Here is a 16,889-nt window from a genome sequence, read left to right on the forward strand (position 1 = left end):
GATGAGAGGATAGAGAAATAGAGGGCCTGCCAGACCTGACAGAGGGCGGAGGAAACGGAGACGACCACTCGAAGCAGATAAACAGAATCAGAATGTTAATGTAAAGACACCGAGGGGTAATTCTCAAGTTTGCTCATACGGAATAAAACTAGAGGTGAGATTTTGAACTGCTGATTTGAACCGCTGTGAAATGTCAAGTGCAAGGTTTCATGGTTTGAATTTCAAGTTCAAATGTCGTTCTCACAAACCAGAATGGATGCAACAGGCTTATTCAAAACAATGCAGCATTATTAGGCTGCATTTTCTTCTTTGGATTTTAGGTTGTCAACTCTCGCAGTTTGTCTTTTTCCGAAAACGGCTGCAAGCTAAACTCATAATGACGGTCAAAAAGCTGCCGATATCTCTTCGCCGCTTTCAGAGAAGCTTCTATCTCCTGCTCATTTCCTTACAATCCAGCCGGCAACGATAAAGCCGGAAGCAGGAAGCGGCACGGCCTCGTGGGAGCCTGTTCTTCTAGTCCGCCGCATCCCAAGGGGGGGACAAAGGAGAAATTACTACCAGTGACACCAGTTTGGAGCCGTGGTGGCTATCAGATAAGACAACATTGTTCTTGCCACTCGTAAATCAATCAAGGTCACCTTACGCTCTCTTCGCTCCCTTTGGTTCTGCGTCGGAGCGGGGTTTAATTAATTGTAGACGCTCCGGCTGCTGCAGAGCCGGGGTATAAACTTATCAGAATCTGACACACTGATTCAAAAGTGGCTTTTCATCTACAGTTATTTGTCAGTGATTAGGAAGCACCCAGAACTCTGACCTTGACGGCTGGGGCCTTTCTTGTAGTTAGCTGTCCCACATCGCCACCTGCTGGACAAAACAAAATAACCAACAGCTGGAATTTAAACCCAAAACCTGAGTATGTGAGTCACAAGGCGAGAGTTTAATCAGTTTACAGTCAATATTAAAGATCACCTCAGAAAATTGTTACAAAAATATTCAAATGCTTTAATTTCAAGTAAACACATGTCATTACAAGAGCCATGCAAAGTACAAAAGTTAAAGAATTCATCAGGAAGTGTGAGTCAGATTTAACTGGAAGTACGTTCCACACAAGAGATAGCAGTAACTATAATATAACACATGTTGAGGATTAAAATGTACGACATTTCACTGGGAATATGTGTAACACTTGAAGTATAAAGTGGCATAAAGTGGAAACAAACAAGGTAAATACATGCCCTTCGAAACTTAGCCCCTGAGCAATGGAAACATTTCTCCCAAATAAATTTCTGTTCACTGAAAAATCAAAACATAAAAACATAATGTTGGGGCGTCCCTACTGAGCAGGCGCCCCGTTAACCGAAGCTACAGCAGTTACTGCCTGGCTGCATGCAGCCCCCCCATCTCCCCCCTCTTTACTTCCTTCACCTCCCATCTCGCTCCACTGATGACGATCAAACAAAGACACAAAAAGATCATTAAAAAAAAAATAAACGATAATGATGCTATATTTTTTTTTCCCCCCACAGCAGACATTTAAGTATGACATTAAGGAAAGCAGGTCCAGTGTTGGGAGCATCATACATCGAATAATTAAACCATAATTTACGAGATGCTGCCTTCAAATGGTGTCATGTTTTTCCCTATACTCACATGGAAACAGCCTCCTCTTGTTGTATTCATGACCTCGTAAGGGGAAATTTTCGATAAGGTCAGAGTTCCCGAGTCCCGAGTTAAGCCTGAAGGCAGCAGTAGTTTCTACTTGTGGTAGAAAACGCCAAACAAAAATAATGAGCTTTGAATTTGTGTTTTATTCTTTCAGTTAAAACGTGTCTTTTAATGTCTTTTTCCCTCCTAATTTAGTTAGAGTTGGGCTACTTTACGTGTTGTTGTCTTATGTGCAGAAGTATTTCCTTAGTTTTAGAGAAAAAAGGTGGGAAACAATGTTGGAAAACTTTTTAACCGAGACCAGAATGGATATGGAAAAAATATTCAACACAAGGTACAAGGTCTGAAGTTTCCACACCACACTGTAAATTACTTATTTATTTTAACTTTATTTTATAACTGGCCTCCAAATCATCTCGTATGTAAACATCTTAAACTCTAAGAGCAACTTTCCTCTCCAGGTTGATCTAGTGTCAAACTCTATTGTCAACCCACCAATCTTCACACAAAGTAACAAATGTTTAAAGTTCGTTTTCACGACTAAAATCTCAAGCAGTTTCATGTAATTTTGTAACTCATTCATTATCCGAACAATGATTAAAAGATTTACATTTACAGAAGACCACATGCACTCATGAAGCAGTGTCAGTATTTATTAGACCAGTACTGACTCTGGCTTACCTCCTTCAAGAAATGTCTGGTCCCTGAATTCGCTTGGAGCAGCTCTCTCCGGTCCACCCAGGGTAACAAACGCACTGAAACTCATACTTCATCTGTTTTACCTTGTGCGCCCACATCTCTCCTAAAACTCTGTAGTTCCTTCCTCCTCCTGGCTTCTCCTCGGACACCACCTTCCACGCCTCAGGGTCGAGGTGAAGGTAGGCCCTCGAGCTCGGGTCCCTCCTCCGGCACCGCCCCTGAGACGAGCACCTGGTCCGGCTGCAAAGAATGGCCGCTGACGTCACGTTCACCAGGTACGGGCCCAGAGTCTCATCGATGTAGGCTTTGATGGCATCACAGGTGGCCTGAAAGTAGGGAGGGAACAGGAGATGACGAAGCGAAGAAGCTTTCACGTGACTCATTTTCTTGTATGGATTACAATAACTGAAAAAATAACTAGGTCATGAGTGCAAAATAGTACTCTGAGCCAAGTGTCAGTCACGTTGTACTCTATCTTTCTCAAATAAATTAGCTGATATTGGATATTCTTGCTTTTATCCTATTAATAAGATGAAAACTGACACATTTCATCTGTGTATAAATGGATTCCTTTGTGCTCTAAAGCTAAGATGTTGTCCAATAACTCAATAAGCAACAAAACCACTGCAGGTTATTGACATAGACACCGTACTGCTGCCGCACATACTTGAATCTGCAGCTGAACATATTCCCAATTCCAGTTTTCTTGGACAACCAAAGACTTACAGCATAATACCAGACACATCTTGAAATGAACACCAAAGTACAGGACATCAAATTCTAAAAGACACAATTAATATTTATATCTCTGAGAACAAACACAGTGAGACCAACACGGGCTGGCTTCAGTGCAAAATCAGAAGACATTGCACAACACTTTCTCACAGAGACGAGCATGTTTTCGACTGAATCGGGTTTTATCAGGGCTGTGTCTGACGTCTGTCTCCGGTTTCCTTGTGTGTGACTCACAGATTACCATAGACACAGAACACAGTGTACAAAAACATTAAAGGTGTCTCTTTAGATTCGTACAATAGGAATATAAATGGAAAAACACAAATGTGTAATCCGTCAGTGGATTGACAAAGGTCGAACGTATATTTTAATCTCTTCAAAATCGGTATATTCAAATTTCTTCTGTTTTTAAGTAGTGAGAAATCTTTAAATCTTCTCTACAATTGATCTCAGGACATCCCTCTTTTAATTAAAGTTCTCCAACAAGCAGCAGCCAGATTAAGGGAAACTATCCGCAGCATGTGCTGAATAAATCAGAAAACAGAATTTAGTGGAGAAAGGTTGTGGTTTAAGTCAAATGACTCTAAGGCAGATCCGAGCAGACTCATAAATGGCGAATAGTCTGCGTTTTTAAAGAGTATCTCTACTTAAAACAATTTACAATGCTTCTCATTCACAGACACCAATGCCGGCAGCTGCCGTGCAAGGTGCATGCCACTGGGATCAATTTCGGGTTCTTGCCCAAGAACAGCAACCCACTCTAAGCCACAGCCACCTACCCTGCTGTTGATACCTGCAGTGTATGCAGGTATGAATGTTAAAACATTATCGTTATTATATAGCGGACAAGACAATTACGTTACCCGAGATTTGGAGAAGGCATGGTCGCCCCATAGCACCAGCCCTGCTGATCCTAAGGCGGCGCTCTCTCCGACGGTGTAGACCAGGTGCTCCTGCAAGATGAAAACAAGACGTGAGCTATAATAATCATGACAACGCGAGCAGTTTAAAAATCTGCCACTTGCCTGAGAGAGGAACTGTAGAGAGTAGGTGTAGACAATGCGAGCGTAGGGGAACACAGGCGGTGCCAGTGGAGTCACCTGGGCCCCGACTCTTATGGCCTCCTGGATACGGTGGTGGGTGTAGAGGAGCACCTCTCTGCTGAGGCCTCGCATCTGGAGGCTCAGGTAGATGTCAGGGTACAGAGCAGAGGAGACGTTCCACAGCCAGAACAGCTCGTCGTTCCTCTTTATCTCCACACTCGGACACTCACCCGTGTAGCCGGTGTGTTTGTCGTTGTAGTAGTTGTAGCAGTTGGGAAAGCCATAAAAACCCCACAAACCATTTGGTCTTTCCTTCTGTCCCAGTTTCACGGTTTCCTCCATGAATTTCCTCGCAGCGTCCTCAAACTCCAAGCGTGCCGCCGCATTTATCTGAGCAGGACTCCAGTCCGGATGCCTGGACTTCACCAGCAATTTTGACCCCTTCCAGTACACCTCCTTACTGTCCCAGTTCCTCTCCCACACAGGTCTCCAACTCTCCCAGTCCACCACAGCCAGGCCCTGGAAGTCCCTGTCAGGGATAAAGGTGTGGATGCTTTCACTGGCAACTCTGAGGTGTTCATCGAGGCTGCAGTTCTGTGGCACCCCACCATTAATGGCCTCCCCTTGGTTGGAGTACCTCGGATACAGACCAAGCTTTTCAGCATAAAAGATGGTAATGTTTTCACCAATGAAGGTTTGGTTCTGGTTCTGGACGATACTGAACGTCCCCAAATCGAGGTTCACTCCATACTCAGAGAGGCATGTGGCTGTCGGGGCGTTCCACACGGTGAGGAAAGGCTCATGGGAGAAATATGAAGTGTCAAACTGCAGCCCAGACGCTACGCTGATCAGATTAAAGAGCAGCAGCGCCTCAGGATGGAAAGACCACATCTCTGCAGAGAAGGAAGAGACAGTTCTGCTTATTTCACTCAGCAGCGTCATGAAATTTATACAGGAACCTTGCACAACAGAGTTGGCGAGAGTTGTCAAACTAAACAAAATGAAATCAGGTCGTTTTTTACAGTTTTCACAAACTCCATTTGGACTTTTCACCAAGTTTCTTTCTTCATGTTTCAAATGCTGTACGGTTTTCAAGATAATCACAAATGTGGTGTGCGGTGTAACTACGCTAGATTAATATATTAAGCTGTAAGTTAACATAGTGTGAAAGAGGAACACTAGAAACACTGGCTTACCTAGTTCTCCCCTGGAGTTTTTTTGTAGCGCGTTCCTGAGTCTCATGATCTGAATGACAACCACAGGGCAGAGGAGGGAAGGAAAAGGGAACCAATCTGAAGTGTTTCCACCAACCAATAAAAAGAGACATGCAAATAACTTTGCGGAGCACGCAGATTTAAAGTCACAGGCTCTGCCTTGAACACACTTTTCAGTCTGTTTCAACAAGAAAAGACGCGCTAAAAATAAAACCGTTTATTGAGGCGATTTGGAAAGACTGCACAAAGCTCTCCTCTGAATGACTGTCAAGCCATAATGAACTCTTCCTCCTCCAAACTTAAGTGCACGCTTTCCTCGACTCTTAAAAGTAGTAAAAAATAACTCTAGGCTAACGACACCCTACAATTACATGGGGAAGGGGCGTGAGGCGGCAGCCTGCAAAATGTGTCCCTCCCTGAGAACTAGCTGGCTTTGACTCCCCTGACCAGCACTGAGGCACCAAGACTTCCTCCAGGAGCTGAACTTTTATTGATTGCAGACAACAAAGTCAAACGCGTGTTGCGCAAAAGGCAAATTTTTACTGCACTGCAACCTTTGCCGCTGAGAAGATTGTAAAAAAATCTCTGTAAATTGAAAATGGAGACAAACAAGAAGCTCAGAAAAGGAGTTTATTTACTGACAAATATCAGAAAACAGAGAAAACAGACTGTGTTTTCATACAAGAGGCATAAAGACTGATGTTTTTAGCAAGAGTGGAGAAAATGCAGAGTTTTAAGAGGAACTTAGTAGTCATGTTTTGGACATAAAAAATAAGAAAACATCATATAAAACATCTAAAAATACATTCAAATAAATAGTAATACGGTCATCGTCTCCATAAAAACACCAGCTGTCAGAGAGAGGTCATGTTGAAAGGCACTTCAAATGTATTGTGCTATTAACAGACTTAAGTGCATAATCATGTCCAACTTTCACCAAACAGATATGGCATACATCGAGTCATTCATCACATCTACCACAGAAGCATCCTCTCGACGGCAAACGTGGAATCGGACACTTTGGGAAAAGGCGGGCTGAGAGGAAGCCGAGAGCAAAATGTAAACAAGGTCATTTCCAGCGAGCACGCCATGGTTGAAGTTAAAGAGCAAAAGTTATAAACAATACTACTTTGCAATTTCCACAGTGTTTCTTAAAAAAATTCACCTTGTGTCATCCATATTTTACAGCAAAGAATAAAATAAAATGCCTCTCTTCACTCCCTAACATTACTTCTCTTGTGCTCCTAAATTTGCAGCTACTGATGTGTGGTGTATTAACGAAAGAGCAGAGAGACAATCAGTAAGACGACACACCGGAGTGCTGACGCCCCGCTTCGAGTCGCCGTGCCTCTTTGGTGCAGAGGGTCGGTCTGATTGCAGCTCTCCCCCTCAAAGCCGCTGTAGCACTGGCACCGAAAGTCCGTCTGAAAACTCATCTTGTCCGCTTCTCCGAGCTCGCCGCTGACCGTGGGCTTGCCGTTTTGACTGGCTATGGTGTGGGTGAGGGGGTTCAGATGCAGGTAAACATCGGTGTCTGGATTTTTCCGCTGACAGCGGCCGTGAGAATCGCACAGGGTCTGGCTGCATAGCTCTGCTGCTGTGGAGACGTTGAGGAGGTATTGACTCAGCGTGCCCCGCAGATATTTATCAAGGTTGGAGCAGCTGTCCTGGAGAGGGGGAAAAAAAAACCAACATGCTCATTCTTAAACATTAAAACTGATCCTATGTCTGAACACACTGGCCACAAGTTTATTTTTCTTTCTACCAACATATCTTTATTTCTTTTATACTCAACTACCTCAATATATACCTCAGCGAGGTTGAAAAGTAAGTTAATTAAAGGACAACTAAAGGAATTGTTAATTCCTGCCCGAAAGTAAAATGTGGTTGTGATGAATGTATATACATATACTAATTTTGTTGATTAAGTTAAACCTTTTCTATTTTTCATTGTTATTTCTTATAATAAATAATGCACTTGTGGATCCCTTAAATGTGACATATATTTATATAATGAGACAAATAGAGGAATTACTGGCTCTTATCAGCAGAGACTATACAATTAATTTAAATTACAAGGCATTAGTGCACATCTGGCATTTCCAAAATGAAAACAAACTGAAGAAGAATACAACACATTTTTATAGGAATCATCACAATTTATATGTAATAAAATGTAATTTTAATCACATTAAAATTGAGAATAATTTGTTTGAAATGACAGAGGGACACAGGAGGTGTTTGGACGTCTCCTGCAAGCACTATCCGTTCACACCAGGGATCAGACTTATTTCAGAATTTTAGATTGATTGCCCCGATGTGAGATCAAAGTCCCAATCGGCCCTTTCGGACAAATCTCCCCTGCTTATCTGAGGAACAACCATGTGACTCCACTCGTTCACTGTTAACCGGAGCCCTGAGGAACAACAGTCCGTATCAAATGACTGCACACATGACTGACAAGAGCAGCGGGTCAAATCTTCAGATAACACTCGTCCAAAAATCATGAATGTGTTTCATAATTACTTTGCTGCTTGCGTAAGTGGCTTCTCCCCACAGGATGATTCCCGCTGCTCCCAAAGCCACGCTCTCCCCGATGGTGGATACAAGGTCAACCTGTAACAGATGATACAGCACTTTCTAAGAATCGGACAAAGGGAAAACACACTGACTGTGCAACAGGCTCAGGAGCTGCATGTGAACGCAGCACGATCTGTTAATGCTCACATAAGGAAATAGTCTATAGGGTGTTAAGTCAGATTTTCAACTTGACCAACACCCATCCTGTTTATCCCACACAAATGAAAGGTATTAGGGAGTCTGACTGCTACCAGAACAGGAAAGGACTGCATCTGCCGATAAGGACAAGTAAAGAGCAATAGCCCCATGCAGCATGCACTGATATAGAGGGGTGAGTGATAGTGCCGTATGTTAGAGCCACGGTGTGATTGAGAATTACCCTAAAAGATCAACAAACAGGAACACATTAGTCAGTTTAATCTTCACCAGAGTGAACAAAAAAATAATAAAAAAAGGAAGTTGCAGGAAGAGGAGCCAGAATCAGCATCGACAGTGCTTCTAAAGTTAGACCGTCACCTCTGTCAGCTGATCCAGGGAGTTGGCATAGGTGGGTCGAGTGTACACAAAGACAGGACGTGCCAACCCGTCGCCCGACGAAGCCAAACGCATCCCCTCCTTAACGCGGTTCCGGACAAACTGGCGTCCGGAGGATGAGGAACGCAGCAGGGAGCTCATGTAGATGGAGGGGAAGAGGGCCGTGCTCTCCATCCACAGCCATTTCAGCTGCTCATTGCGAGCCACCTCTACATCAGGACAGCGACCGGTGTAGCTCTCCAGAGTGTGTCTGTAGTCGTGGTTGTAGCAGTCGGGGAACAGGTAGTACCCCCACAGCTGGTTGGGCCTCAGGCTTTTAGCAACCTTCAGCGTCTCCAGCATGAACTTCTTGGCAGACATCTCAAACTCCCGTTGGGCCACTTTTACCACCTTTTCTTGAGGCCAGGTTGGGTTCTTCTGGCGCACCAGCTCACAAGAATGTCTGCGGTAAACGTCTTTGGATTCCCAGTTACGTATCCAGAGGGGGCGCCACTCCTCCCAGTCAATAACTGCCAAACCTACAGCATCTGACTCTCGAATGTACTTCTGAATGCTGTCTGGCATTGCCTCCAGGTGCTGCGTGAGACTAGCCACCTGCGGCAGGCCCCCGTTCACCCGCGTTTCATCTGGCTCAAAGTAGGGGTACAACCCCAAGCGTTCCTTGTAGAAGATGGTCAGATTCTGTCTGACAAAGCCCTCATTGGGTGAGGCCACGATCTGGAACTGGTCCAGCTGAAAACGAATGCCGTGCCGCGGGGCACAGTCCTCGGTCGGGGCATTCCAAGCTAGGAGCAGAGGCTTTTGGGAGTACAGCGGCCATCTCGTGGGTTTCAGCTCCACAGCACAGAGGCCGTCCCGCAGCAGAACAATCAGCAGCAGTACTTTCCAGTCAGACAGAGTCCAGTACAACATGTCGTCAGATGTGGATTGACAGAAAGGACTGTCACTCTCTGCTCTATAATTCAGATTGAAATGCATTTTTTAAAAAAATAAAAAATAAAAATTTTACTTCCTGCACATTCATCAATAAAGTTTATAAAGCACAGACTTAGTTTTGCACAATTTAGGGACACAATCACAGCCTGATGGATTGTTTAGTTAATTAATACTAAATAGTTTCATGTGTTTTATTTATTGAAAACACTATTTTCGTTATATACCTGAGCAATTTTGTTTTTTTGCAAACTTTATTACAAAAAAAAGTTTATCCAGGTATCAGTATATGCAGATGGGTTTACAGGAGTTTGCAAAAAGCATCTTCCTGTAGTTATCTGAGCAGACTATAACTTCAAACCAGGGCTTCAACATCCCAAAGCCTTTCTGGTACAGCCAGGTAACATAAACTGACTTTAATTAAAATACAGTCAGTGTTTTTTGTTTTTTTTGTTCTTTAGCAATGGATGACCTACACGTCAAGTAGCTAGTGAAGCCGAGTTTAACACACTTCCCTGCGGATGGATAAACTTACCTTTCCTGGCAGACTGAGGAAGCATTCCCAAACCCTAGGAGCCTGCAACTTTTAAGCCGCGTTTTAGCGATGCCTCAGAACAAACAGGGGGAATTCAAAACGACCGAGGGTAAGAAAAAGAAAAAAGAAAAAAATGACGAAGGGATTAATTTTCATGTGTGGCCGTGTTTGTATCTCGTAACCTCGGCTCCCTCCGGTCAGCACGGTGAAGAGAAGCGAACTTACCCCCTGCGATGTTGTCAGTTGCTACTCGTTCGGAGCCAAACTACTTTCGGGATGTTCCATTCAGGTTAGGGGAAAAAACTGAGGGGGGGACCGGAGAAACAAAACCGGACATCCTAAAAACTCAGTCAGCGTATCCAATGTGTTACAGCGGCGTGTTTGTTCGCCTCAGTACCCCCACGCAGTTTAAAGTGTCAGCTGAGTGACACAGCTCTGATTTTGTATTTTGTAAAGACAACCTCTGATCTTTGTTTCCCGGCACAGCGCTGAATGAGTCGGTCCAAGAAGTTTGCCACGGCCGCCGTGAAACAGATACACTGTACGGAGCAATATCAGGATCCACAGAAGGTCACAGCGGGCCAGTATGCCACATCCCTAAAAATAAGATCATAAGAGCCACTAACGACCTTTCAGCTACATTACTAACTGACATACGTTGATGTGGCAAGTGTTTATTTTAGTTTGAAATGTGCATTTTATTCATGAAAACGCCTGAAAGTAGTTTTATAACGTTAAATACAGTAAAATGTGGAGCACAAAAACATCTTTTTCTGTACATTAACAAGCATCCTGCAGCCATCAAACTTTATGAATATGATCTGAGCAGGTTGGATATATAGCAACCAGTTTGTCATAAGATTTAGACTGTTATGAGTAAAAAAAGTCTTATGCCGAACAGCAAAAATGTCAGTAATACAAATATCTCCCAGGTCTCATTAAATTAAACTGATAGAGCAGGAAAAGCTCATTAACCTCAAGTGTTCTGACTTTTACTATTCTCCTATATCCATACTGCAAGCTAAACTTAAAGATAATCCATCATTTATGCATTAAATAGTAACAGTAGACGAGCTTGATATGAAATAATGGTGGAGGAAATATTGAAATATCCTTGTTAAGAAAAAACACACACACAAGTGCTCAATCAGAAGTATAAGGTAAGTCTTCCCTTCTCAAGTAAATGCTCAAATGTATTATTAGTTCAATTAACTAAAAGGATTCTGTAGAAATGAACATCATTTTAATGCAAAGTAAACCAAATTTGAACACATTTTTATACAAATGCCTCACATTTCATATGGTGAGCATACATTTTACATCTAAAATCTTTATCTTTCAAATAAAAAACAGTGTAATGATAAATGTTGAACAGTAGAAAAGTACAGTATTCTCCTTTGAAACACAGTGGAGTGAAGTAAGAGTAGTTTTGCACAAACATTTTACCTTCTTTACCAGAGTTCAATAATAAATGCTTTGAGGTTGGCACGAGGCATCTGGCAGGCAGATGTCTTTGCATCCTGAGGCATGCGATGACAGCCATCGGCAATGGCTCAGTGAAGTAACCAAGTACCACATGCCATACTGCTGCCAAGTACAGCAGATAGAGTATTGCAGAAAGAGGGCAGAGGCAATGCACAGACACACAGTTAACTTCATTTAACAACCCGAACTTGGTTGGAAAGAAGAAAGAAATCTGAGCCTGTACAGTTTTTACTGCAGTGCTTCTGTGAGGTATCACTTATAAAACTATTGCTTCAGCCTTGCATGAGTGAGTTTATAAAAAATCCCCTCTGCCGGTTAAGACTTTTCCTTTGCAGCTATGTGTGAGCTGAAGGATGCCGGGGCACATGACTGGAATGAGCTGAGGGGCTGGATGTGCGTTTCTTTCCTGTGTCAGATTCCGCTGTTTGTCTTCTGGGCTTTGCTGACTCACCTCACCATGTCATCAGTTTCTCTCCCTTTCGCTCTCTCCGCAGAGCGTTGGAGGAAAAAAAACAGTGGACGAACAACCCATGTGAATGAAGAGGGAGGGAAAGGAACAAAGGGATGGCTTGGCTTCCCTTTGACCTCTGCCTCCGGAACGTTACATCTGCAGAAGTCAGGGATTGCCAGGAAGCGAAAACAATGGCAGGGAAACTGGAAACACGCCCTGCCACCTTCACTGTGTGCCCCTGTACACTTTATGAATCGTGATACGTTTGCGCAATCCAGTTAAGTGGTGAACTTGGATTGACAAATTTCGTCAGTACTGTTAAAACACTGATGAAGTAAAATATAACCGAAAAGACTTTAACTTACTTTAACGTGACTTTTTGTTTCCATTAGCTGGACGAAACATATCACACCATAAACACAGGAAAATGTAACATAAACCACCTGAACTTGGATAAAAGAGACTATAAGCACTGATGTTACTTTAAACTGACACAGTTTGTTAAATTACTCCAGAGAATCTCTCTCTCTTACAGTTTATAATTCAAAGCATGTTTTAGTGCTTTTTTGAGGCTGCTGATAATTTATAATGACTGTCTCTCTCAACCATAGCCACATGGACAACTTTTTCCCCGTAGAAACACACTGTATACATCAGGGAACACTTGGTACATCAAAACAGTGCTACACAGTGTCTTATTCATGAACATTTTTATGGTTTCGCGAGAAAGGGTTCATCCTTTTAATACAGACCGGACGTTCAGGGAGACTTCAAAGACAAGCGGAGAGAAAACACATCAAAGTGACTGACCTCTAGGCCCAAAGCGCACCCAACCACATTCCACACAATTACAGACACCAGAGAACGCCTGCAAGAGGAAACCCTACCCATTCATTATGGGAGTTTGTCAACTGCGCTTACCGAATAATGTTTACATTGCCATTAAAGTTTGATACCACGCCAGCTGGCACCAACAACCTTGAGGTTTTACCCTGGGCAACATTTAATTTTATCTTCAGCTTTTTGGGAAGTCTAACTCCACAGAAATATCATTAGAGGGAAAGCAGTAAACATATATGATAAACACATCATTTCACATGAACACATTAAAGTTAGAGCAAGTACGGCTTTCTGCTGCCATCTAGAGGTGACACAGAGTACATGTTAAAAAAGTGTTCATTTTAAATAGATAATCCTTATTTGTGCATAATCAAAGAAAACAAGGAAGATAAAAACCTGACTCCATTTTCATGCAGCAGCCGTTCAGCTGAGCAGGACAGAAATTCAATATGGCGACAAGGAAAAGCCAAAAATAAGCCTAAGAGTCTGAAGATGTCAGAATTATGGTTACAGTTAAAATTAGTTTAAAAGCTAATAGTTTTAAGATATATACAGTAGAAAAATATTGTGTTTATTTTTTTCTTATTAAAAATTACAACTACTTTACCCAAAATGAAAAAATGCACGGATACATTTTGGGTATATGACATCTTCTTGTCATTCACTGATGTCATTTTCATGCGAGTACAGTAAAAATTCAGCTACAGGCAGCAGATAAACTGGAAAACAGCTCGCCTGGTCCTGTCCAAAGCTAACAAAACATTTTGCTACTATAGTCCTCAGCACAAGATGTTTCCTACTTTAAGGTTTCACGTTTCCACCATACACTCACACCCTGTGTATGTCACCATCATTGGCTTTCAGCCTAGTTAAATCACTGAAATCTGCTGGCAAATTCCACTCGGAATTAATATGAGAACTGTGACACCCCGTGGGCGAGATAAGTTCCACCCTTCATTAGATCAACGGGACAACAGCCTCCTAGGTCAAACTCTGTATAAAGATAATTCTCTACTGAAAGACAAAACATTCAAGTGAATAAGCAAAATACACTGAGTGGAGGGAAACTTGAAAATTGTGACATACATCAGTTCACTAATCAAGTACCTGTGTGTACTGATGCCAGACACCACAGGGTGTCATGTGGTGTACCTGTGTCCATTTCTCAATGAGTCAGAACAATTTTGGAGGTGTAACAGAGACCTATAGCATATTAGGCAGGTGGTCATAATGTTGCAGTGGAGTGGGGTACAATAACAGACTTCATGACACACGACTCAGCTCAGTAAACTATTTATTCAAGTATTTCCAACTAAGAAATCTGAAGTTATTTACAGTACATTATGTTCACTAGTGCAGGTCTGAGCTCCAGTAACTGAGACAGACTCAGACACGACAAGACAGAGCAAGACCGTATGTACAGTAAAATTCACAATCCTTCATTAGTCCTATCCTGTAGCTACATCCCACATCTTTCTTTCACACCTTCCAACAAAACTAACAACATGTACTGTACACGTACAAAGACACATACAGAGCCTAACATCTCACAGAAGGCATGAACCATTAAAGCCTTTTCACATCGAGGATGTTTTTTTTTTCCCTGCAAAAAACCACCAGAGGAATACAACTTAATTTGATGTATTCTCTAAGAATGCTTACATATCAGCTGGGTAGTGGGAGCACAACCTGTACCGTGACTATTTCTGTGAATGTCAAAATATGGATACTAAGTGAACGGGGCACTCTTTGACCACAGTTGAATTAAAATGTATAACATTTCATTCAATGTCTCATTTTAATATGACAGTTTGAATTTTCCTTTGTCTCTCCGGAGCACAGGTCCAGTCTTGACCACGACACTCGGGACTGGAACAAGACTTCACCGGGAAAGACGGCGTCTGCACCTCATAGTAGATCAGCCAACGCTCACATCTCACAGAGGACGATGGGGAAATCTACATGAATACACGGGTGGTCGAGCTTCACAATTCCCTGAGAAATCAAACGGACAATATTGACATTTAGCATGGTTGACAATTCGGACAAAACAACTATCATCATTACCCCAATGTGTCCCTAGTTCACCTGTGGAATCAGATTCTTCTGAATCCTCTTCAACTTGGACTTTTTTCTGCCATTTTTTGTCACCACCATCTCTTCATAGAATTCATGGGCAAGGTCACCGTCCTCGTCGTAGTACAAAGAACTGCCAACACAACAAATAAACAACAGTTTCACACTGAATACCAGGAGGTGCAGCTGTCACCATCAGAGTTAAATGTATCTTAGATACTGGCCGGTTCACCCAAAACTTCCAGAGTTACTGAACCAAAAGGTTTGAGATTTATGTGCTGACTAATGTACCTTTCTAGTTTTTTATTTTAATATTTAATATGATTATTCATTGTAATATTCTGTTCTGCCAGGCACGTTTTGTCTCAGTGGGGATGAATAAAGTTATTGAATTTAGCTGACCGGCCTCTGAAACCCAAGATAATCTGCACACTGTCCTCACTGTGGACAGATTTAATTGGGACTGTATCTTCAGCTGAAGGCAATTCCAATGAAAACAAACAGTGAAGGCTTAAGCTGGTGCAACCACAATATTAACTCTGGAAACACACTGAGCCAATAAGGCAAGTAATATCTAGTTGCAGGTGACCTTTTTGTAAAGGGCCATGACCATGAACTACAGTTTCCCCTGATTCCATTCAGCCTTGTTTAATGTAAATCTCCATCTGTCGCTCCCATCAATCTTACTCCTTTCGATCATAGAAATATGAAGTTGTTACAAAGCCACTAACTCTCCTGTATTGAAGTGGATCAGCAGATAAAGCCAAACCAGCGTGAGCACACACCACTAAGTTCAGAAGAGAAACATGTTGTAATGTAAGTGACCCAACCCTTCACCGTTTCCAGTCAAGTATTATTTACCTCCTCCTGGTAAAAACGAATGGTGGTGTATTCTTGGAGCCTTTGAGACGGGCCACGGACTGCTCGTTTCCATCACTCCCTGAATCGCCTGCGCTGCCTGAGAAAGGCCAAACACCTTTGGCTTTGGATCCACTTCCTCCCATTCTCAGAGACAAGGCATAGTTAGTCTCCAATTAGAGCTTTCAGTCTGGTTGTTGGCCAGATTCACTCAATTGCTTAGCAAGGCCAGAACCTGAGGGATGAAAAGTGCACAGAGATGTCAGACTTCAGTTTCACTGCCTAGTGGTTGGGTGTGTACCACCAACTCTGCTGCCTGAAGGACAATTTGATTAGAGACTACTGACTCGGATGAAATGATGCTAAATAAAACAGTTTCATTTTGAGAAATAATGTCAGTTGTACCTTGTAAAAATAGTTTGTCTACATAATTAAACCTGCTGACACAAGAACTCGAGCTTTTCAATCTTAATTTACACAAAAACCAAAAATGAAAACATACAAACCCATTAAACATGTAGGATTTGGATTATCAATTGCCTTTATATAATGATGCTACATTATGCTAGCTTAAACGGAGGCTAACCAGACGGGCCACATAAAAAACGAAATCTAAACGCAAGCAATGACTCATAACCCCCAGGAATACATCTCTTTATATTTAGAAACACGACTATGATTTTATACATATTATAGACCGTCTATATACAATAAACGCACCCGTTTAATATGCGGCAACCCAGAAGTGGCTAATAATTACTCGCTAACGACACCTGCACATTTAGGTGAGTTAGCCTGTTAGCTTCGACCACTGACGCAGGTTAGCTTTAAAAGGCTAAACGATAACGTCGCTACACAAAGCGGAATTGTGTATGTCAATACATACAACGCTACTGTCTTACACTACCAGAAATTGTGTCCTGAAAATGCGCCTCTGGTAAAGATCGTACCTTATCGTATAGTGTTAAATCAGTACGTCCTGTCATAACTTTTACTACCTGCTACGTTTAGCGGCTAATGCTAGCTGTTATGGTCCGCGCGACGACAGAGGCGATCAGCTGATCAGACCGACAGGAGGTTACCGGACACTTAAAGCGAAAACGTCCCAATGACTTCCTAAATTGAGGGATATAATTTGTATCAGCTATTGTGTTTAAATAATGCCAACATTTAACAGTCTACTCTGAAAAAAAAAATTATTATTCTCCATGTATATCTGGAAAAAATACAAAAACTTGATA

General features: G+C 42.3%; 3 protein-coding genes across 6 annotated transcripts; all 3 read right to left on the minus strand.

The window, feature by feature from the left end:
• Positions 1-622: 622 nt before the first annotated feature.
• Positions 623-5,377, minus strand: hyal1 (hyaluronidase 1). 3 transcript variants are annotated; one of them, XM_084542379.1, is made up of 3 exons: positions 5,339-5,377; positions 3,963-5,035; positions 623-2,690 (listed from the first exon to the last, which is right to left on the minus strand). In XM_084542379.1, the coding sequence occupies exons 2-3, from the start codon at positions 5,031-5,033 to the stop codon at positions 2,352-2,354; spliced, it is 1,410 nt and encodes a 469-aa protein (XP_084398505.1). In that variant the 5' UTR covers positions 5,034-5,035; positions 5,339-5,377; the 3' UTR covers positions 623-2,351. The 3 variants fall into 3 exon arrangements, with proteins under 3 accessions (XP_084398505.1, XP_084398506.1, XP_084398504.1); XM_084542380.1 differs by lacking the exon at positions 5,339-5,377 and having other exon boundaries at positions 3,963-4,052; positions 4,125-5,276; XM_084542378.1 differs by lacking the exon at positions 5,339-5,377 and having other exon boundaries at positions 3,963-5,276.
• Positions 5,378-5,972: 595 nt separating this feature from the next.
• hyal2a (hyaluronidase 2a) lies at positions 5,973-11,214 on the minus strand. 2 transcript variants are annotated; one of them, XM_084543916.1, is made up of 4 exons: positions 9,939-11,214; positions 8,453-9,425; positions 7,883-7,972; positions 5,973-7,023 (listed from the first exon to the last, which is right to left on the minus strand). In XM_084543916.1, the coding sequence occupies exons 2-4, from the start codon at positions 9,380-9,382 to the stop codon at positions 6,631-6,633; spliced, it is 1,413 nt and encodes a 470-aa protein (XP_084400042.1). In that variant the 5' UTR covers positions 9,383-9,425; positions 9,939-11,214; the 3' UTR covers positions 5,973-6,630. The 2 variants fall into 2 exon arrangements, with proteins under 2 accessions (XP_084400042.1, XP_084400041.1); XM_084543915.1 differs by lacking the exon at positions 9,939-11,214 and having other exon boundaries at positions 8,453-9,802.
• A 2,777-nt stretch (positions 11,215-13,991) lies between these two features.
• tusc2a (tumor suppressor 2, mitochondrial calcium regulator a) lies at positions 13,992-16,751 on the minus strand. Its single transcript, XM_084542223.1, has 4 exons — positions 16,599-16,751; positions 15,652-15,883; positions 14,803-14,923; positions 13,992-14,709 (listed from the first exon to the last, which is right to left on the minus strand). The coding sequence occupies exons 2-4, from the start codon at positions 15,792-15,794 to the stop codon at positions 14,644-14,646; spliced, it is 330 nt and encodes a 109-aa protein (XP_084398349.1). The 5' UTR covers positions 15,795-15,883; positions 16,599-16,751; the 3' UTR covers positions 13,992-14,643.
• Positions 16,752-16,889: the final 138 nt, after the last annotated feature.

Source organism: Chelon labrosus (genome assembly GCF_963514085.1).
Source record: "Chelon labrosus genome assembly, chromosome: 4".
Taxonomy (NCBI): Eukaryota; Metazoa; Chordata; class Actinopteri; order Mugiliformes; family Mugilidae; genus Chelon; species Chelon labrosus.

Coding starts and splice junctions, on each gene's coding strand:
- hyal1 (XM_084542378.1), bottom strand. CDS start 5,084: ATGACGCTGCTGAGTGAAATAAGCAGAACTGTCTCTTCCTTCTCTGCA. Junction 2,691..3,962: donor ATGCCTTCTCCAAATCTCGG/GTAACGTAATTG, acceptor CCCTACTTTCAG/GCCACCTGTGATGCCATCAA.
- hyal2a (XM_084543915.1), bottom strand. CDS start 9,448: ATGCATTTCAATCTGAATTATAGAGCAGAGAGTGACAGTCCTTTCTGT. Junction 7,973..8,452: donor CCCTGGATCAGCTGACAGAG/GTGACGGTCTAA, acceptor CATCTGTTACAG/GTTGACCTTGTATCCACCAT. Junction 7,024..7,882: donor CCACTTACGCAAGCAGCAAA/GTAATTATGAAA, acceptor CCCCCTCTCCAG/GACAGCTGCTCCAACCTTGA.
- tusc2a (XM_084542223.1), bottom strand. CDS start 15,794: ATGGGAGGAAGTGGATCCAAAGCCAAAGGTGTTTGGCCTTTCTCAGGC. Junction 14,924..15,651: donor TTCGTTTTTACCAGGAGGAG/GTAAATAATACT, acceptor TTGTGTTGGCAG/TTCTTTGTACTACGACGAGG. Junction 14,710..14,802: donor AGAAGAATCTGATTCCACAG/GTGAACTAGGGA, acceptor TTGATTTCTCAG/GGAATTGTGAAGCTCGACCA.